Source organism: Acipenser ruthenus, chromosome 4, assembly GCF_902713425.1.
Source record: "Acipenser ruthenus chromosome 4, fAciRut3.2 maternal haplotype, whole genome shotgun sequence".
Classification (NCBI taxonomy): Eukaryota; Metazoa; Chordata; class Actinopteri; order Acipenseriformes; family Acipenseridae; genus Acipenser; species Acipenser ruthenus.
Window position 1 is genome coordinate 104,929,846 of NC_081192.1, and position 22,017 is coordinate 104,951,862.

General features: G+C 39.8%; 1 protein-coding gene across 4 annotated transcripts in view; it reads right to left on the minus strand.

Annotated features, from left to right (window-relative positions):
* LOC117400354 (dipeptidyl aminopeptidase-like protein 6) overlaps positions 1-22,017 on the minus strand; it is a 279,665-nt gene that overhangs the window by 167,956 nt on the left and 89,692 nt on the right. The window contains exon 1 of one of the 4 annotated variants that reach the window (XM_059023326.1): positions 7,196-7,302. The exons of the other annotated variants lie outside the window; for them this stretch is intronic. Within the exon in view, the coding sequence (XP_058879309.1) occupies positions 7,196-7,246 (51 nt within the window). The 5' untranslated portion in view covers positions 7,247-7,302. Of the gene's footprint in view, positions 1-7,195; positions 7,303-22,017 lie in introns of those variants that run through there. 4 annotated transcript variants of the gene reach the window in all.

A 22,017-nucleotide genomic window follows, 5' to 3' on the forward strand; every position in this document is an offset into this window, starting at 1 on the left:
CTGTGACTTGGGATGCATAACCCCTGTTGCAATCATCTACCTGTTACACTGCTGGTCTCTGACTTGGGATACATAAACCCCCGTTGCAATCACCAGTTACACTGCTGGTCTCTGACTTGGGATGCATAACCCCCATTACAGTCATTTACCTGTTACACTGCCAGTCTCTTTGACTTGGGATGCATAACTCCCGTTACAGTCATCTACCTGTTACACTGCCGGGCTCTTTGACTTGGGATGCATCAATTGACCGGATCATTCTGGTATTGCCCAAAAGTACTCTTCTGTAGTTTTGATGTGTTCAGCGTAAGAACTGGTCAAATCAAATAACACCATCATTGTATCTCTATTGCAATAAAATACAGCCAACTGCACTCTGAATGGGGTAAGTGAACACTCTTTCTGTATTTCTGTATTTATAGGATAAAAACTAAAATAAAATAAGAACTTAAACATATTAAACATATAATTGGCTATGTCAGTGACTTCTACTCAACACACACTGAATATACAGCATATCAGTGCAGTAAAACCCCTGTGGAATGTAAAGTTGAGAAGTACAGTACGTAAATGAGCCCTCCGTCTGTAGACAGGATTCCTTGCCAGCCACGTACAGTACATACAGACGTGCTCAAATTTGTTGGTACCCCTCCACAAAAAACGAAGAATGCACAATTTTCTCTGAAATAACTTGAAACTGACAAGTAAGTAATTGGCATCCACCATTGTTTATTCCATGTTTAATAGAAATCAGACTTTGCTTTTGATTTTGTATTCCACATAATATTGTAAATAATAAAACAAATGAAAATGGCATGGACAAAAATGATGGGACCGCTAACCTAATATTTTGTTGCACAACCTTTAGAGGCAATCACTGCAATCAAACGTTTTCTGTAGCTCTCAATGAGACTTCTGCACCTGTTAACAGGTAGTTTGGCCCACTCTTCCTGAGCAAACTGCTCCAGCTGTCTCAGGTTTGATGGGTGCCTTCTCCAGACTGCAAGTTTCAGCTCTTTCCATAGATGTTCGATAGGATTCAGATCAGGACTCATAGAAGGCCACTTCAGAATAGTCCAATGTTTTGTTCTTATCCATTCTTGGGTGCTTTTAGCTGTGTGTTTTGGGTCGTTATCCTGTTGGAGGACCCATGACCTGCGACTGAGACAGAGCTTTCTGACACTGGGCAGTATGTTTCGCTCCAGAATGCCTTGATAGTCTTGAGATTTCATTGTGCCCTGCACAGATTCAAGGCACCCTGTGCCAGGCGCAGCAAAGCAGCCCCAAAACATAACCGAGCCTCCTCCATGTTTCACTGTAGGTATGGTGTTCTTTTCTTTGAAAGCTTCATTTTTTCGTCTGTGAACATAGAGCTGATGTGACTTGCCAAAAAGCTCCAGTTTTGACTCATCTGTCCAAAGGACATTCTCCCAGAAGGATTGTGGCTTGTCAATATGCATTTTAGCAAATTCCAGTCTGGCTTTTTTATGTTTTTCTTTCAAAAGTGGAGTCCTCCTGGGTCTTCTCCCATGGAGCCCACTTTTGCTCAAAAAGCAACGGATGGTGCGATCAGAAACTGACGTACCTTCACCTTGGAGTTCAGCTTGTATCTCTTTGGCAGTTATCCTTGGTTCTTTTTCTACCATTCGTACTATCCTTCTGTTCAATCTGGGGTCGATTTTCCTCTTGCGGCCGCGCCCAGGGAGGTTGGCTACAGTTCCATGGACCTTAAACTTCTTAATAATATTTGCAACTGTTGTCACAGGAACATCAAGCTGCTTGGAGATGGTCTTGTAGCCTTTACCTTTACCATGCTTGTCTATTATTTTCTTTCTGATCTCCTCAGACAACTCTCTCCTTTGCTTTCTCTGGTCCATGTTCAGTGTGGTGCACACAATGATACCAAACAGCACAGTGACTACTTTTCTCCATTTAAATAGGCTGAATGACTGATTACAAGATTGGAGACATGTGTGATACTAATTAAAGAAACTAATTAGTTTGAAATATCACTATAATCCAATTATTTATTATCTTTTCTAAGGGGTACCAACAAATGTGTCCAGGCCATTTTAGAATATCTTTGGAGAATAAGCAATAATTCATCTCTTTTCACAGCTTCTTTGCTTTATTCTATGACATACCAAAGGCATGCAAGTATACATGATAAAACAGCTTTTAATTTCATCACTTTTCAGGAGGAATGAAGCATTATTTCAATGAGCTGTAAGGGTACCAACAAATTTGAGCACGTCTGTATATACATTGGGCATTAAGTGGTGCAAATAGTTGTAGACTTAACTGAAGCCCAATTTATGGCACTACTCTACATTTCCATCATTGGCTTGATTTGCCAAACAAATGCTTCTGTCATATAAATAAATTGGGCCATAAGAATCTACAAGCTGACTGTAATCTAATTGTGTGTGTCTCCATAGGAACAAACAGTTAGCAGAGATACAAGACAAGAAATAGAATCTACAAGCTGACTGTAATCTAATTGTGTGTGTCTCCATAGGAACAAACAGTTAGCAGAGATACAAGACAGGAAATAGAATGGACCAGGAAATAGAATATAGATTAATAAAAAAAAACCCAATTTAGAAGAAAAACAGACACCAGTTTTAAATACACACAACTTCTGCTCTCAGTACCAAGAAATCGCTTTTTTTTTAAAAAATGGTCCGAGAGGCTGGCTATGTTCTGTTGATCAATTTCAGTATAAGATACACCACAGGAAATTCTGTTTTAAACCATAACAGTAGTTTGTACCGTCACATCATAAAACAGTACAGCATAAAATAGATCAAGTTTAGCCACACAGACAAAGCACTAATAAAGCTAAAAATGTCCATCATCAAACCATTCTTTTATAAAATATTGAATTTCTCAATAGGCTTCATTCATACTCATTCATTATAAAACTTTTTTTTTTCAAGTTCACTCTACTTAGTTAGTATAACTTCAGCTTGTAAATAAGACATCCTTTAAGAATGGTCAACAAACATTCAAAATAAAGGTCTTGTGTTGGTCAATATAAGATAAGGAGAAGCTGCAACTGAAAAGATTCACAGAGAATGCTGTGTCCATTACAACTATATGATATGGGTACTCCAAAACACAAACCTCATACAAGGATACTTCATTATTAACACAACTACATTAGCAAAAGTGTCAAAACATGGTAACACTCAACAAGCCTTCATTTAAAACATGTATTGACTGGTTGTGTTCACAAGTGTTCACATGTCTGTGCAAGGAGATTGGATTACTCGCTGTGTAAAGTGAAAGACTATTGGTAATCATAGGAACAGAAATGTGTTGGTAATGTTAAAGCAGTTTGCTGGAGGTGACTTTGGCATGAGTAGACTTGCTAAGGAAACTTAGGCTTAGAATGACTGAATGTTAAGGCATGTGCTAGAAATTACGGGAAAGGAGAGCTATGGTAAACCATTAACCACAGTAACTTTCTACAGGACAGTAGTTAGTGTTTGATTCCACCTGTGTGGAGTAACAGCTGAATAACAAATGTATATTATAATTAGTAAGATAGCAGGAACACACTGTAGTCAGGTAGGCTTGGAGCTGCTAGAGTATAAACATCAGGCATAGAAGAGACAGACAGAAAAGCTCCCAATACCTCCAGATCATCAAGACCATTGTGTATCAAGCTGAGGTTCTCTCCAGGGGAGGTAATCTATTCAATTGTCTGTCTCTGTTAATACTAATAGCACATATTGTATCTAAACAATAATCTTCAATGAAGAATGTAATGTGGGTATTTGCAATTAATAAATGGTAAACATTGTTAAAATTTGAAACGGTCTGGTCTCATTCTTATAGCGTATGAAAGTAGTTAATTCCATGTTTACCTTCATTCAGAACCCTTACAATGGATATGACATAATCAGCCACTTTTACTTCTATGCATTAACATGCCTGAGAGTCCATGAAGAGAAGATGGAATCAGCCACCTTGTTTAAATATGAAGTGTTATACATTTTGTATTTCTTTATTTATTACATTGATATAATGATTTCTATACTGTAGCTGTCTTTGTTTTGTATGTTTACTGTTATTTGATGAAATCAGACCTCTGCCTCGGCTTTGTTTTTTCCACTCATGGCGACTCTGTAACACTGTAACTTCACCTCCTTGTGCTCCGTCTTTCAGGTGAGACATTGTTGTAAGTGACTCTGCAGCTGATGCATAGTTCACACACCCTAGTCTCTGTAAGTCGCCTTGGATAAAGGCGTCTGCTAAATAAACTAATAATAATAATAATAATAATAATAATAATAATAATAATAATAATAATAATAATAATAATAATAAAGCTCATTTCACTTTGGGCATATCCACACATGTGTCCTATCTAGATGACACAGAGTGCTGAATCGTGGTATTGGTACAGAGCATGCCAGACGCAAAACAATGATGAAATAAAAACGAATGTCACATTTCCGTCAGATTAAATAATATTTTTGTTATTGTGTAAGCACGCAACATAAAGCTTAAATATAAATTAAATAAAGCACACAAAAATATTCCCAGGATGGCGTATTGAAATCCCAGGACACCTTCCTCAAAACAATCCAGGGAAAACAGGGACGGGTGGCAACCCTAGGCAGTGGCACTGGCACTGGCACTGGCTACCCCAAAGAGAAAACTGCCCCCTAACGAGCCACCAACCCTATATCCTGCAGCATGTCCTGGTGTGCTGTGGTTCTGTCGAGGCCCAGCCTGGCTTACCTCTTGAGATCTGACAATATCAGAGCCCAGACTGCATGCATGCATACATATTTATACAACAAACAACGTAAATATGTGTAAGCCCTGGCCCAGACAGACTGCATGCATGCATACATATTTATACAACAAACAAAGTAAATATGTGTAAGCCCTGGAGCAGACAGACTGCATGCATACATACATATTTATACAACAAACAAAGTAAATATGTGTAAGCCCTGGGCTGTTTAGTGCGAGACTGGTGACACCGAGCTGCTCCTTCTCAAGTCTCCAAGACACATGTGTGAAAGCCTTGTCAGGTCTATAATATATCACTGTCTGCGAGCACAGCTCAACGAGATACCTGGACTGTCATCAGCATTTACATTTTCAATTAAATAATTGTATTAGCGTGAATATAGCTTTCTGTTATGTACAGAATACTTTTATTATGTGGACTAAACATTCTCAGGAAAATAGCATTAAGAATCCCTCGACAAATTAATTATAGTTAAAAAAAATAATAATAATACATGTCTTAGGGAATGTGTCACATTACTTTTAATTGATTCAAAATATCCATGGTAACGCAGTGCATTATTGCTCTTCACTTAAAATGCTGACCTTTCACAATGGAAACGAGTTTAGCTTCCTGCACATGACATAAATCATAGAGAATCTAGCTATTAAAGTAGGACATTTTCTACAAATAGCCTGGTTGGGTGTCATTTCCATTAACTCACTCATGTCAAATTGAGAAACTGAGCTGCTCAACTATAATTTACTGAGAAATTAGCTGCATATCTTTCCATTCACACACAGTGCTATATATTTCAACAAAGTGTGCAAAAAAATAAGCTTTACATTTCATAACACAATGTACTACATTTATCTAATAAAACACAGTCTGCAAGTCAAGAAAAAAAAAGAAAAAAAAAAGAAATCATTTATTATACAGTCTTGATAATAATTGCACTAGAGGTCTGGTATTTTTGTTCAGTAAATAATTGATAAGGAAAGTCATTTCATGCAGAATATATTTGAAATGTAATACATGTTATGATCACTGCCGTTCAAATCCAGATGATGGTACATCAGAAATAAAAACATTTGTCTCTTAATGAGTATCCATTAAGTGCTACAGATGCATATGCCATTATCATGCCCTGACAAAAAAAAAAATTAAAAGTAGAAAAAAAGAATGCGTTCAGCCTGAAAGTATATCCTGTATGTTTCTAACTGACATATATGAAGACACTGCATGTGTGTTCATTAATTGCGGATGAAGTAACTCTCTATAGACTCATAGACCATTTCATAAAACCTCCCCTTTCCAGACAGAACCTTTGATAAATAAAGTTCAGAGACATGCATGAGTGGTCTGAAACCCATCCTCTGTATCGCTAGCATACTGTTAATACAACATTGATAGATACCCCCTGTTAAATGCTGCCTCAAAACCAGTCTAGTTTCCCAAAGATTAATGCTATAATCTCAGCATCGCTGATACCCTATTCCAGACCATTGCCTGTAGATCACTACAGTTTCTTATCTCTCAATCATTCCTGAAGTCAGTAAATAGAGTCAGACGAGATTACACTGCAAAGGCTTCTAAATCTTCTTAGATCCAGAAAGCTATTAAACCTTATAGGAATTATTGTGAAGAGCAACTATCTTTCAGACAAACAGATAGGCACCTAACACTTAATTAGGCAAAGTTACACATTCTTACTCTTTCATTTTTTTCATTTTCTTTAAAATAAATGCCCAATTATTTTACCCCCTCACCGCAGCAATTCGCCACACAGCTCCTCAGAAGAACTAAAGGTACAGTGGGCATCCTCCGATCCCACGACCAAGCCAGCTTCCTCTTTTACACCCAGGAACTCGAGAGCGAATGTCAGCGAGCTTCCGGTCCCTTAGCTCACTAGGCACCTGGCCAGTAGGGTTCCCTGTAGCGTAATGAGGAGAAACAGTCCCTGCCGGTTTTACCTCTCTAACCCATGCGAGCACCAGAGCCAATGCGACGCTTCCTTCGGAATACCCAGCAAAGACCGGCGACTTTGCCCAGCCAGGACACAAACCTGTGCTCCCCTGACTGTATGACTCACCTTGCACACCACGTGGCTGTGCTTGTACCATGTTTTGCTGACGTAAAGTGCAGATTGAATATCAGTTTTACGTTTTCTTTTTCAATTGCTACTAAATTTGATAGTGTGACATGTTAAGTACACTGTGTAGAATCTAATTAAACCAACATAAAGCAGTTTTTACATTCCCTCAGGAAAGAAAAGCTGAAAGACATGAGACAGCATATTGACTATGTTAGGTCTCCACGAACAAGCATGAGTTCAGGTGTTTTTTCTTTCTCTAATGCATAAACTATACATTATTTTATCATGTCTGTCTTCAAACGTTCTTGTTGTGTAATAATGGTTATTATATTTATATCCAAGCAACTCACCTTCCATACGTTTTTAATACTCTCCAGTTTTGACAGCTTTGGTTTATTCATCTCTGGTGCTTGGTTCAAGGACACATCCAAGTTACTCCCTTGATGTCCAGCACAGTTTAGAGCTGCAGAGCCTTTCAAAGGTAGGCACTCCCTGGCTTTTAATGCTGCCAAGGGTAACCACACCATTCACAGCTCAGCAGAAAACAGCCAATAGCAAACATCACATTAACAAACTCCACAGAGAATAAAGGGAGGATGTTAGATGCTTCTTTTAGGTTATAGACCAAACATTATTCAATGAGATGCATGCTTCACAATAACAAAGGATTCATTTAAATTGAGCATCCCATTGCTTCCTTTGTAGAGATTTCTAAATCAGGGCATCTGTAATTGAAGACAACATAAAGTGTGGCTTTGAAAAAAAAAATCCAATGAGTTACACAAATAATATTATTCGAGTATTCTAGTATATATGCAGTCATACTTCATACTACTTTTAAATATCCCATTAACACGCTCATGACAAAATGAACAATTGGAGAGTGTCCTGGAAAACTTGATATCCTATCATTTTAGTTTCAACTCATTTTGCATGATTGTAATATAAAAAAAATAGTGTGTGGGAAAATGTTAAAAAAAAATAAATAAATAAAAAACGGTGGAAAAACTTGATAAGAATGTTGTTATATAACTCTGGGCTGTTTCGGACTATGCTCTTGTTAGAGCGTTTCAAGACAAGGGCATCTACAGTGCTACAGAATAGTAAACCCTCTATTTGGACCTTGAGCATCACAATGTAGGTCATTGGTTGGATACATACTTACATTTCATGAAACTTTGCAGAAAATACATTTCATGAAACTGCATATTTGTGTTGTTCAACACACTGCATTTTTTTACTTTTCATAATGTAAAATATAAGCCTTCAAAATACTAACAGTAGATTGGGTACAATATAATATCAACCTATTGCCCTATCATTCTTACAAAGATATCAGCATCCTTCACTGTACTAGTATACAGCATTTGCAAACAAAAACATCTAGTACTTAGGCCTACTGTATGTTCTTCCAGCTCCATAAGTAATTCTCTCAAGGTTACAATATGTTTGGATATATAGGTATCAACTATATAGGTATCATTCCTGAAGTCACTGAATAGAGTTAGACTAGTTTCCATTACACTGAGCATATCAAGTGGGCCTCTGTGGCAATGTGCCCCGTCCCTGTGTGCATTTGTGTGTTGCGTGCGTGTGTTAATGTTGGTGTATAGTCATTGGTACACGGGATATAAACGGGTCTGTGTTTCACGTGTATTTAAAAAGTGTATATTTGTATTTAGGCACGGGATTGCACATCACGCACGTGCATTTAAAATATAATATGTGAACACGGGGTTTCACGTAATGAATTCACGTGCTGGGATTCAAGTGAATAATTAATTAGTAATTGAATCCCAGCACAACGGTATAAATAGATGCACGTTTAGTCACTCGTGGGTTAGGTGTTCAGTGAGTGGAGAACGGGATTGGAGACGGAGGTAATAATAATAAGAAGAAGAATAGTTAAGTGTTTTCACTCACCGTGTTTGTTTGTCTCCGTGCACCGTTTGTCTGTGTAGTCCGTTTTGTTTGTCTATTTATTTTGGCGTGTAGTGCCGTGTCCAGTGTTTTTGTCTGTTAAACCCTTTTATTTTCTGTGCTGTTTAATTAAATGCTGAGCGCAATCACGCGCTCAGCTTTACCAAAACCCCATCTCTCTGTTTATTTACTCCCTGCTTCTGGTCTGACGCCACCCACTCCGGCCGTCTTTGTGACACGTGGTGTCATCGTGGGATAATAGCGCCTCCAAGCGTCAGACCAGGAGAGGGGGTTTTGTGAAAAAAAAAATAAAAAAAAAAAAATAGTAAAGCGAGGATGGGAAGAAAGAGCTGCAGGAAGCAGCAGAAGCAGCAGCAGCAACAACAGCTGCAGCCCTCATCCTGCATGCCGGGCTGGGAGGAGGACAGCCACGACGGGGCAGTAGCCACCCCTCTACCCCCACTGCCACCGGGTTCCCCACCGTCCCGGGAAATATGGGACTGGCTGGTGCACCCCGAGGGGAACTTCGCCAGTGACCTCCCCTGGGTTATTCACGCACTGCAGATGCGAGATGGGAAACGATGGGAGGACTGGGAGCAACAGCACAACCCAGCATCCGTTCGTGACCTCACCATGGTGGTGCTGGGGTACCTAGCTGCAGACATGGGAGGGATGCCTTCCAGTGAGCAAGAGGGAGAGGAGCAGTCGCTGCCCTCTCCAGTACCTGAGCGGGAGGAGCCTGAGCGTCCACAGCCCGAGTGGGAGGAGCCTGAGCGTCCACAGCCCGAGTGGGAGGAGCCTGAGCGTCCACAGCCCGAGTGGGAGGAGCCTGAGCGTCCACAGCCCGAGTGGGAGGAGCCCGAACGTCCTACGCCTGAGTGGGAGGAGCCCGAACGTCCTACGCCTGAGTGGGAGGAGCCCGAACGTCCTACGCCTGAGTGGGGGGAGCCCGAACGTCCACAGCCCAAAAGGGAGGAGTCGGTGCGTCCACAGCCCAACAGGGAGGAGTCGGTGCGTCCACAGCCCAACAGGGAGGAGTCGGGGCGTCCACAGCCCAAAAGGGAGGAGTCGGTGCGTCCACAGCCCGAAGAGAGGGAAGTCGGGGCTTCCACAGCCCTAGGACCCAAGCTGCCAGCAGAGGGAGAATCCCTGCTGGTTCCACCTCCACCACAGTGGGAGGACTGCTTGCCCCTCCCACCTCCACCAGCAGAGGGTGAATACCTGCTGGTTCCACCTCCACCAGGAGCAGAGGAGCTGGAGCTGCCTCTGCCTCCACCACCGCAAGGAGCAGAGGAGCAGGAGCTGCCTCTGCCTCCGCCACCACCACCGGAAGGAGCAGAGGAGCAGGAGCTGCCTCTGCCACTTCCAGGAGCAGAGGAGCAGGAGCTGCCTCTGCCTCCACCACCGCCAGAAGCAGAACAGCAGGAGCTGTCTCTGCTTCCCGTACTTCCACCACGGGGAGTACGGTGGCCGGAGCCCCAGAAAGGGGAGCTGTCGGCCACAAAGAAGGGGGAGGAGGTCTGGAGACCACCAACCCCAGCAGCAGTTTCGCTGCCGGAGATCGTGGGGGAGGTCAGGAGACCTGCTCCCACTGCAGCAGTTTCGCTGCCGGAGATCGTGGGGGAGGTCTGGAGACCTGCTCCCACTGCAGCAGTTTCGCTGCCGGAGATCGTGGGGGAGGTCTGGAGACCTGCTCCCACTGCAGCTTCTTCGCTGCCGGCAGTACTGTGGTCGGAGCCCCACCAAAGGGAGCTACCGGCTACAAAGAAGGGGGACGAGGTCTGGAGACCACTTTCCCCAGCAGCAGTTTCGCTGCAGGAGTTCTTGTGGCCGGAGCCCCACAGGAGGGAGCTGCCGGCTATGAAGAAGGGGGAGGTCGGGGGACCACCTGCCCCCGCAGCTTTTTCGCTGCAGGACGGGACCAGCATGCTGTCAGCCGTGCCACTACCGGCAGGGGAGCTGACAGCATTGCCAGCCATGGGCCTACTGAAGCCTCCCTTCCCAGCCCGAGACTTTGTCCTGGACTGCTGGATTTTTAAGGGGGGAGGTGGCCGTTGAGGCCATGTGTGCTGCGCACAAGGGGGGGTATATGTGGCAATGTGCCCCGTCCCTGTGTGCATTTGTGTGTTGCGTGCGTGTGTTAATGTTGGTGTATAGTCATTGGTACACGGGATATAAACGGGTCTGTGTTTCACGTGTATTTAAAAAGTGTATATTTGTATTTAGGCACGGGATTGCACATCACGCACGTGCATTTAAAATATAATATGTGAACACGGGGTTTCACGTAATGAATTCACGTGCTGGGATTCAAGTGAATAATTAATTAGTAATTGAATCCCAGCACAACGGTATAAATAGATGCACGTTTAGTCACTCGTGGGTTAGGTGTTCAGTGAGTGGAGAACGGGATTGGAGACGGAGGTAATAATAATAAGAAGAAGAATAGTTAAGTGTTTTCACTCACCGTGTTTGTTTGTCTCCGTGCACCGTTTGTCTGTGTAGTCCGTTTTGTTTGTCTATTTATTTTGGCGTGTAGTGCCGTGTCCAGTGTTTTTGTCTGTTAAACCCTTTTATTTTCTGTGCTGTTTAATTAAATGCTGAGCGCAATCACGCGCTCAGCTTTACCAAAACCCCATCTCTCTGTTTATTTACTCCCTGCTTCTGGTCTGACGCCACCCACTCCGGCCGTCTTTGTGACAGCCTCTCAGATGGTTTATTAGATATCAGCAGTGGGGGACGGGAGACGGGAGACGGGGGACGGGGGGTGGCGGTGTGCAAGAACATATCAGCGTCCCTCACTATGAACAATGCACATGGATTGGATGGGTCACACATTGTTGATTCATATATAGGCAAAGGCTTCAAGAACATGCTTTTTTATTTATTTTTTAAAGAAACTAAACTGAAACAATATTGGCCTATCTAATTCCATATGCTGTGTACTCTATGCAAAGCATTGGGGAACCAAATGGTCTGAGGTTTTCAAGTGATTTTAGATATACCTCATACTGTTGAAACAAAAACAAACAGATTTTACTGAGGAAGATAATACTATCTCATAAATAACTGAAACAGTACTCAGCATACGCTTCTATCACTTAGAATTTTTTATGCGCAGCTTAGCTCTGATGGTTATAGGCAGAGTATAAACTGCAATGATACTTGCTACTTTAACAGGGAAGATAGGGCTGTACAATAAATGGGATGGATACTAAGATTAGAAAATATCAAGAGAGACAAGTTAGAAAAGGCTGGCAGTCATTCAGCTTATAAATGGCTTGTGTAACTATTTGTTGTCAAGTATACTGATGGGCCGCTAACAGTAGTGCCTGCCTTGCCTCAGTTTGTTTATTCCTTGTCAGAACCTTTCAGACTGAGTAATTACACCAACCTTCGTATTTTCATTTGCCCTCTACACTAATACCACAAATTCTGCTGACACAAAACAAATGCTTTTTCAATGGGTAATTTGAATGCTTGATAATCTGAAATATGAGTGCTTGTAGCTGGTCTAGTACGAGCAGGTTCTGAATGTCGAGCTTCTTACACAGTGAAATGAGTTTGCTGTGTCAGCTGATGAATGCCTCTCGTATTACCTTCCTGAAGAATTGCCATTTAATCCATTTCAAGATCTGTTTACAGACTGCTCCTAGACTTGTGTTGTACACTTTGTTGTTATTTGTGTTGTGCTCTATAAATCCCACCTTCCTTTTATTAACATCACTAGCAGCAATAAAGAACAACAGTGGAGGTCTGCGTCATAACACATTTACTCATACACGGTGTGCCATTGTTAAAATAGACCCCTACATTCTTCAATTATTAGGACACTTTTTTTTTTTGGTAACACTTTATAATGTGTCATTATTTCAAAACTAATTACATATGAACAAGCATATGATTTACTGTTGAATTGAAGTAAACACTCATTCAAACTTAACCCTAACACTAATATTCATTCCTCACGTATAAGCCATAGTTTAAAACCACCTGTTGTACAGTATGTACGTAAGTGGTGAATGCAGCCTGGGCTGATGCTTACTCCATATGTATTCCTACACAGTTATATTTGAATTACTGCCACTTAACAATGGAGTTACAAAAACAAAAGATCACATTGTACTAAAAATAAAAACATGTGTGTAAAGTGTAGTGGTCCTGACAACCACCAAAAAATCATGACTCTGTACAAATATAAAATAATTATATACTAATAATAAAAGCCATTACAAAAAATTGCAGGAGCAAAAAAAATTCCTTTCTGTGTTTCCTTTCTGAAAATTGTTGGCCCAGGTAGGTGGTTTCACACTGTGCGGCTCTGTGACCCATGTAGCCACAATACTGAGCCTCCATCCAATATATTTCATTTGTTGATACAGCTTTTAGAGCCATTATAGATTCTATCCCTACTAAAATGCTGAAAGTTCTAGAACTGCTCATGCCTGACTCTTGTGCAGTGGTTAACATGTTTCAGTTGGGATATAAACTACAGCTGCCAAAAGGTAATTTTTCACTTACACCATAAAAAGTATAACCTATTCTTATAAAGGTTTACCCCTGTAATTCCGCAAGGTAATTTTGCAGTTTACCATGCTTTTATTAAAGTTCTACTGGTAAAACTTTACATTGTGTCTCTAATTGCTGTGTATTTACATAGTAGTTACTTAGTAAATACATGTGTACTTACAAATAATTACAATATTATTATACAAAGTTACAATGTACATTGTGTATATCTTCTGAAAAACATGATTATCTGCAAAACTTTCCGTGTTTCTTCTATTGAAAGTCAATAAATCCACCCTTCAGACCAAATGAACATATTTATATACTGACTACTGAACTGGGCGTACCGTCCATGCTACATTTGTATTACAATACCATTTTGAATTGTGATTGAGTGCACCACCCATTTTTGTGTACATCATCAGTTACAGAAAATAAAAACAGATAGCAATTTCACCAATCAGTTCTAGTTTTAAAACATGTATAGTGGAAGATAGATTGTAAACACAGCGGTCTACACTGCAAGCATCCTACTGCCATTGTTCAAACAACAAAATGAATCACAGCTTACAGAAACAAAAAATAACAACTCCAGCACAAGTGGCAGTTCTGTTGACTACACAGTCAACTTGTGAGGACATATTTACAGAGTTTGGCTCCGGTGAGACGAATCCTAATTTCAGTAGCAATTTCACAGCCCTTGCAAGACAAATTACACAGAATTAAAAAGAAAAAAATAATTTAAATTTTGTATTCAAAAGAAAGATTAACGAATAGACTGAAATATAATTAGAAAGTTAGCACTTTAGTACTGTATTTTAGCAGCAACTTTTTAAGCGAAGTAGAATTTTCAAGGAGGGGAACGGTTTCCCAGGAGTGATAATTATAGTTTGTGAAAACAGCACACACAGAAGAATGTGAGAATTGATGTCCTAGTAATTCAAGGGAAAGAGTGGCTCAGATTGGACCACAGAGACTTAGCCTCTCTATCAGTGATTTAAGTGTGGTATCTGATTATGTGTTTTTTTTTACATCAAAGTGTGGAAGTTGTTGTTTCTTTGTGTTTAATGGATCACTTGCAAACATGAGGCATGTGTAAGGGCAGTGTTGTGTGACACACTGCTGTTACGGATTGTGTCTCCTGTCAATGAGATGCAGTGAGGTTAAAAGCTCCAACACCATGAATGCAGACGAGCCCGGCTCTTTTGCATTGTGATTAAGACTCTCACTTGCAGTGTGCTTAGGTCACCGGTTCGCACCCAGACTCTGCCCTGTTAAACCTGCATACAAAACAGAACCTGTTTTGCACCCAGCAATGTTCTAATCACCTAAACATTTCAGTATCATTGATTCTTCTTAGTAAGATAAAAAAAAAGTTTTGTTTGTGACATGAAAAGAAGAAAAGCCTGTAAACTTTGACAGACTGCGAGAACATTTAATGATTCACCAAATCGCTGACTGCAGGACTGTCAAAGATCATGGAACAAACTGATTCTCTTGTTCTCTAGGAGACAAGAAAAATATGTGGACAACAGCAGGGCCGATGTTAGGTAACTGCTAGTAATTATTATTATAAATTAAAGGCTCTGAAACAGACAATTAGCAAATGAATGAAGACAATGCACTGAACAGACAGCAAGTGAAAGCCTTGTTAGAACAGCCCGACCTCAGTACAGACAAAAAGATTGAGTGGAGACTAAAACACTATCCAGTATCCTTTGGTTTTATTTGCGTTGCATAACATTGTTTTTAGCCATCTCTCTTCTAACCAGTACTATTTTTAGGCCACTTGCTAATTATCTGTTTGACAGCCTTCAATTTATCATCATAATAACTGGCCATTACCTAACATCAGCCCGAACATCCTTGTTTTCTACATAATCATCTTGTTCCATTTTCTTTGATATCCTGCTGAAATATTACATCTTCTGATCTTTCTTCTTTTAGTGTCACCATCACTACTTGCTTTTACTTTGATTTTGAAATCAAACATTTTTATAATGAGAAAAGAAAGCTTTAATACAAAAATTCATAGATGGTCCCACACTTTTGCAAATGACGTAGCATTGACTCCACAACATGCTGACGGGGTCTGAGGGATGTTAATCCATTCAGAGGAACATGATGAAGACTGTTCTTTAAAAGTTCATACCGAACCTATTGGATTGAGATCAGGGGATTGAGGAGGCTGAATGCTAGTAAAACTGAACTTTTGCTTACTGGCTCTAAAACACAATTGAAATATTTCACTTCTTTTCAGCTTAGCTATGGTAACTATTTACTATAGCGTTCGGCTTCTATAAAGAGCCTTGTGGTACACTTAGATGCCACAATGTCTTTTGAGTCACATAGTTCTTCTGAACATTCATGATGAACCTGGTCCACGACTATGCTAAAGTAAACTACAACAATCGTGATGAACCTGGTCCACGACTATGCTAAAGTAAACTACGACATTCATGATGAACCTGGTCCATGACTATGCTAAAGTAAACTACAACATTCGGATAAACCCGGTCCACGACTATGCTAAAGTAAACTACCACAATCGTGATGAACCTGGTCCACGACTATGCTAAAGTAAACTACGACATTCGTGATGAACCTGGTCCATGACTATGCTAAAGTAAACTACGACATTCGTGATGAACCTGGTCCACGACTATGCTAAAGTAAACTACCACAATCGTGATGAACCTGGTCCACGACTATGCTAAAGTAAACTACGATATGTGTGCTTCCTAACTTCCTAAAGAGCAACAGAAATGAAAGTGTATATATATTATATATATATATATATATACGGTATATACCGTCAATTTCAAGTATTACAAGGAGCGTCTATGTGTGTTTAATACATGTGTTTCTGCCACTGTATTTGATTATTGCATTCTTTACAGTACCCTTCTTATTTCCTACAGTACTTTATTCTTCATATACTAGACTAGCACTATTGCACAGCCTATTGACTCGTAGAATCGACACTTGAGAGAGTAACCAGGCAATTCAGAGTAACTGTGCCCCCATCTACAGGACTTTGAAACTTTGAAACAGGGTAATTGTCTTTCTATCTTTCTTTTTTATGTATGCAACTTTTCTGGTTTCTCCAACATGTTGGGAACAATAGACTGCACACATGTGCCACTCCAGCTCATCCACCGACAACGGTATTAACAGACTGCACTCGCAGCAGTTGTTTGTTGTACACACATGCCTTTCATTACTGAAGTGACTCCCTGTTTAAACTATCTGAACTCGGGCCATTATTACACGACATTCATTAGGTTTGTGTGGCGGCAGCATGGAGACTGTGTTTTTGTTTATGCTTTTGGAAGAAAGTACAGCACGTAATCGAGAGCTCGTCAAGCACAGCTATGCTCTTTTCTGCAAAACCAGCAGAGACACCGTTTTGCTTTTTCTGCACTGCTAAATACAGTGCTGATGATCTGCAGTACTATGACTGTAGATCGAAACATTTGGGCGATCATCCGACCAGAAGGCTATTGGGAACGACTTGAGTGGTCTCCAAATGACTGGATTAAAAATGTATGCATGTCTAAGGAGTCGTATATGCGTCTGTCTTTTGCTGAGACCTTTCCTGAGGTGCCAAAACACACAGACGAGACGTTCGGTATCGGTGTTAAAACGAGCTGCGGTGGCACTGTGGCGTTTGGGGACACGAACTGTCCCATATTGTTTTATTTAAGTTGCATTTAAGTTTCTTACAACAGAATATTATACAACTGTACTTTGATTAAATAAAAAAATATATATTCTATGTATGCACTATTTACTATTGTTATGAATTTACTATTCATCAATATTAAAAAATCAACTTGGCTCATCAGGCACCTATATTTTTTAGCGGTGTTTATCACACGTAAATGTCTGATAAACGATGACATCATTACTTGCGCTGAAATCCATGAGCACCTACTGCAGTTGTTTTAGTGCAGTTTTAATGCAAACACACAGTTGTTGCGCATTAAGGAACCAAACTGAATTAATAGCAGAACTTGCTAATTGTTCTGAACAGGATTAACTAGTGCAGTTGTCGCTGCCTTTTGCAACCAAACTGTGTGTGTACTTAAACCGTATTGAGAGCAAAAGGTGAACTCACAACCACATGTAGGCTGTGTACAAGGCCTTAGTAGGCCAAGTTAAAAATAATAATAATTAATGCTTTATTCGCATTGTACACCAATGTGTACACAACGCAGCAGCATGATTTATTTTGTATTACTGGTAGCCTACAGGCAAAAGTAAAAAGAAAGTGCACTAAGTATTCATTTGATTTTACTACTGTACTGTATGCTATTTATATTTGTACATAATGTAATGTGTAGCGTACCCAAAACACATTAGTGTTATTTCAGCGCAATGATTTACATTTAAAATGCAGTGAGCACTAGAAATGTATGTGTGTGCGATTTTATTATATTGTTTTTAAACCCGGCACCTCCTTATGTCGGGCAAACATGTCCGGTTTAGCGAGGGGCTACTGTATGATTATGAAAAGCTTTTTGGGGGTGAAGGTGGGGGCCCCATTATAGAATCTGATGGGATTAAATTGCCTTTCATTTTTTATATATATAACAGTATTAAAATAAGTAAAATGAAGACCAAACTGAATGACATTTACATTGAACAAAAACTATGTTATTTTGATTCTTGTACCCTTGCATGTATAGACGTTATCCTTCGGGCACCCTCTGTTGCAGCAAACCACAACTCAACTCCTGCTATTTATTTGAACAATGTCACACGACTCTCAGAATGTATAATGCTATGGATCTCGCTAAGAAGATGACACAAATATTTAAATTAGTCTATTGCGGCTCTCTTCATTAACATATTTTCTCTCAGTACATACAACAAAATATTTACTTTGCCAAGTGTCGCAACAGAAATGCAAATTGCTGTATGTTTGCACTGCGACTAGCCTATCTTAGTACACCTACCCTTAAGTTTCCTCTCTATGTATCTATTTTATAAAGCATATATGTTTTGTTTTGTATCAAAGCTTTGAGAAGGCAACTCCTCAAACTCCATACTCCAACTCTAGAAATGTAAATAACAGTGACCGAATGGGGGTATGCTCAGTGCGACTCCTTATTGATGCACAGGTATGTGTTGACAAAGTGTTTGTTTGTTTGGGTTTTTTTTACTAGATGTTGTACATGTTGAGAAATGAACCCAGGGTATTCCAGTGAAAGAACTAGAAGCTGGCTAGGCTGCTCTGATTGTGATGAAATTGAGTTTCAACTAGGATCCTAACATATAACAGAAATGAAGTAGGACTATACAGTATTCAGGCCAGTGGTATTCTTGTGTGTGTGTGTGTGTGTATATATATATTATATATATATATATATATATATATATATATATATATATATATATATATATATATATATATATATATATATATATGTACAGTGCCGTGAAAAAGTATGATTTTCTGCATTTTTGCATATTTTTGACACTGAATGTTATCAGATCTTCAACCAAAACCTAATATTATTATTATTATTATTATTATTATTATTATTATTATTATTATTATTCATTTCTTAGCAGACGCCCTTATCCAGGGCGACTTACAATTGTTACAAGATATCACATTATACATTATTTCACATTATACAGTTATCACATTATTTTTACATACAATTGCCCATTTATACAGTTGGGTTTTTACTGGAGCAATCTAGGTAAAGTACCTTGCTCAAGGGTACAACAGCAGTGTCCCCCACTGGGGATTGAACCCACAACCCTCCGGTCAAGAGTCCAGTGCCCTAACCACTACTCCACACTGCTGCCCGTATATTAGATAAAATATTAGATAAAAGGGACCCTGAGTGAACAAATAACACAAACATTTGATACATATTTCATTTGTTTATTAAAGAAAGTTATGCAACAACCAATGACCCCGTGTGAAAAAGTAATCACCCCCTTAGACTCAATAACTGGTTACACCACCTTTAGCAGCAATAACTGCAACCAAACGCTTCCTGTAGTTATTGATTAGTCTCTCGAAACTCAATGACATTTGTAGGTTTTCGAGCATGAACTGCTCATTTCAGGTCCTGCCACAACATCTCAATGGGGTTTAGGTCTGGACTTTGACTAGGCCATTCCAAAACTTTAAATTTCTTGTTCTTCAACCATTCTGATGTAGACTTGCTTGTGTGTTTCGGATCATTGTCTTGCCGCATGACCCAGCTGCGCTTCAGCTTCAGCTCACGGACGGATGGCCTGACATTCTCCTGTAGAATTCTCTGATACAGAGCAGAATACATGGTTCCTTCAATGATGGCAAGGCATCCAGGTTCTGATGCAGCACAGCATCCCCAAACCATGACACTACCACCACCATGCTTGACCATTGGTATGAGGTTCTTACTGTGGAATGCAGCGTTTGATTTTCTCCAGACATAACAGCGCCCATGTCGGCCAAAAAGTTCCACTTTTGACTCATCTGTCCATAGAACATTGTTTCAGAACTCTTGAGGATCATCCAGGTGCTTTTTGGCAAACTTGAGATGAGCATTCATGTTCTTCTTAGTGAGCAATGGTTTCTGCCTTGCTACTCTGTCATGAATCCCATTTTTGCCCAGTGTCTTTCTGATGGTGGAGTCATGAACACTGACCTTAGCTGAGGCGAGAGAGGCCTGCAGATCCCTGGATGTTGTTCTAGGGTTCTTTGTGACTTCCTGGATGATTTTACGCCTTGCTCTTGGAGAGATTTTGGGAGGATGGCCACTCCTGGGAAGATAAACTACTGTTCCAAACTTTCTCCATTTGGACAATATGGCTCTGACTGGCATGTTGTGCCTCTAGAACCTGTGTGCTGACAACTTCACTCTGATGGTAAGGGCCAAAGTTAGTCAGATTTATATTGGGCAGGGCTGGCCCAAATCAGGCCTGGTTGTTAACCAAAGTACTCAAACAGCTGACCCTAATTATCCCTGTAATTGGGTTGAGTTAACTAGGGGGGGGCAATGACTTTTTTACACCTGAAGATTGCATGTTTGATTACCTTGCACACCAAACAAATGAAAGAAGCACCAAACTTTGGTGTCATTTTTTTCTCTCAGACTCCCTCTATATACTACTACAACCCACAAAAAAATCTGACCAAATACAATGTGAAAAATGTGCAAAAATGCAGAAAATCAGACCGGGGGCAAATACTTTTTCACGGCACTGTATATACACACACAAATCACGAATACATTCATGCACATCAAAGCGTTTTATATAAAAACAATATAAGGCGCTTTGTATATTAAAGTATGTCTCTACAGGCTCATCCAATAGTTCTTAGCAATGGTAAAGCTGCCATGCACACCTCGCATGGTTGTTGATATTTGTGGAGACAGGACTAGTCGCACGTTTAAAAACCTCTTCTATATTCTAAAAGACATGTCCACTGATGCTGTGCAGCAAAATCTTCTGACAGTTTATTAACGTCAAAACATTTCGATTACACTGTAGCACTGTATTGTAAAATTGATGTCCTTTGTATTCTACAGTGCAGACCAGTACTCATGTGCATGAGGAGTTAAAGAACATACTTTAAGGGAGCGACGCCCTCTATTGACTATTACAACATGCTAAATAATAGCAATGCTTCTTTTTGCTCTTCAAGATTTCTAAAATCTCTGCATTAAAAATAATAATAATAATAATAATAATAATAATAATAATAATAATAATAATAATAATAATAAATAGAAATTAAAATTAGAATTGCTCAGAGTATTTTTTTTTATTAATCTCTTCAAATCTAAGAGTTGCTTCATCTAGGCTTGGTTACTGTAAATATGTAGAATTATATTTATAAATAGCAAACGCAATATATTTAATATTCTATCAAACAGTGGCATCTTACAATAAGCCAACTACAAAGAAAAGGGATGAATAGATTGATGAACACCCTATTATATTAGCCACCCCAACACAGCACACAGTCAAGACACAGAGTTCAATTACAGAGAATCAAATGGTTTAGTTCTATGCACCACAGCCATGTTTCTTTTATTAAAAAAAAAAACTATGAAATAAAACCCAGCTCAACATCAAGCTGCTTGATTCTTTCTCTTGTCATGTCTTTCCTAAATGCAGCACAAGCATGCCCCTCGTGCTGGAGCTGACACAATCCATCTGTTTCCATCTCCTGTGGAGTGGGGCTCTATAATAATATACTGGTTTATTATGTCAGGCCAGCCTGTACCCAAACAATTAAATCTGCCTTTTAGAAAGTTGTGCCATATGCATGGCCATGCTGGTGCATTGTATCTCATCTCACGCCAGCGTTCCCTGGCTCTGTGCAAGTCACAAGGGGCTGCACCAGCCTGCAGACAGACCTTCTGTAGCTACTCCAGCTGGAACAATATTGCCTCTGCTGGTGAATAGACAGTACAGCAATTCAAGTATGAGAAAAAAATAATAATAACCTCCACAGCTCTCCTGGTGCTCTTTATACCCAGTATGCATACACTGGCGCATAATATTAATTCATTTTCAAATGATAATAAATCAGATATAACAGAGATTTCAAGTCTGAGCAAAAGAGGAATAGTAATTTCTGTTATACTGTACATTAGTTTGAATTTGACACAATTTGGGATTCTTGACTCCTAAATAAAGGATACTTAATACTGAATAACTATGTGAATAAAGGCTACTTAATACTGAATAACTATGTGAATAAAGGCTACTTAATACTGAATAA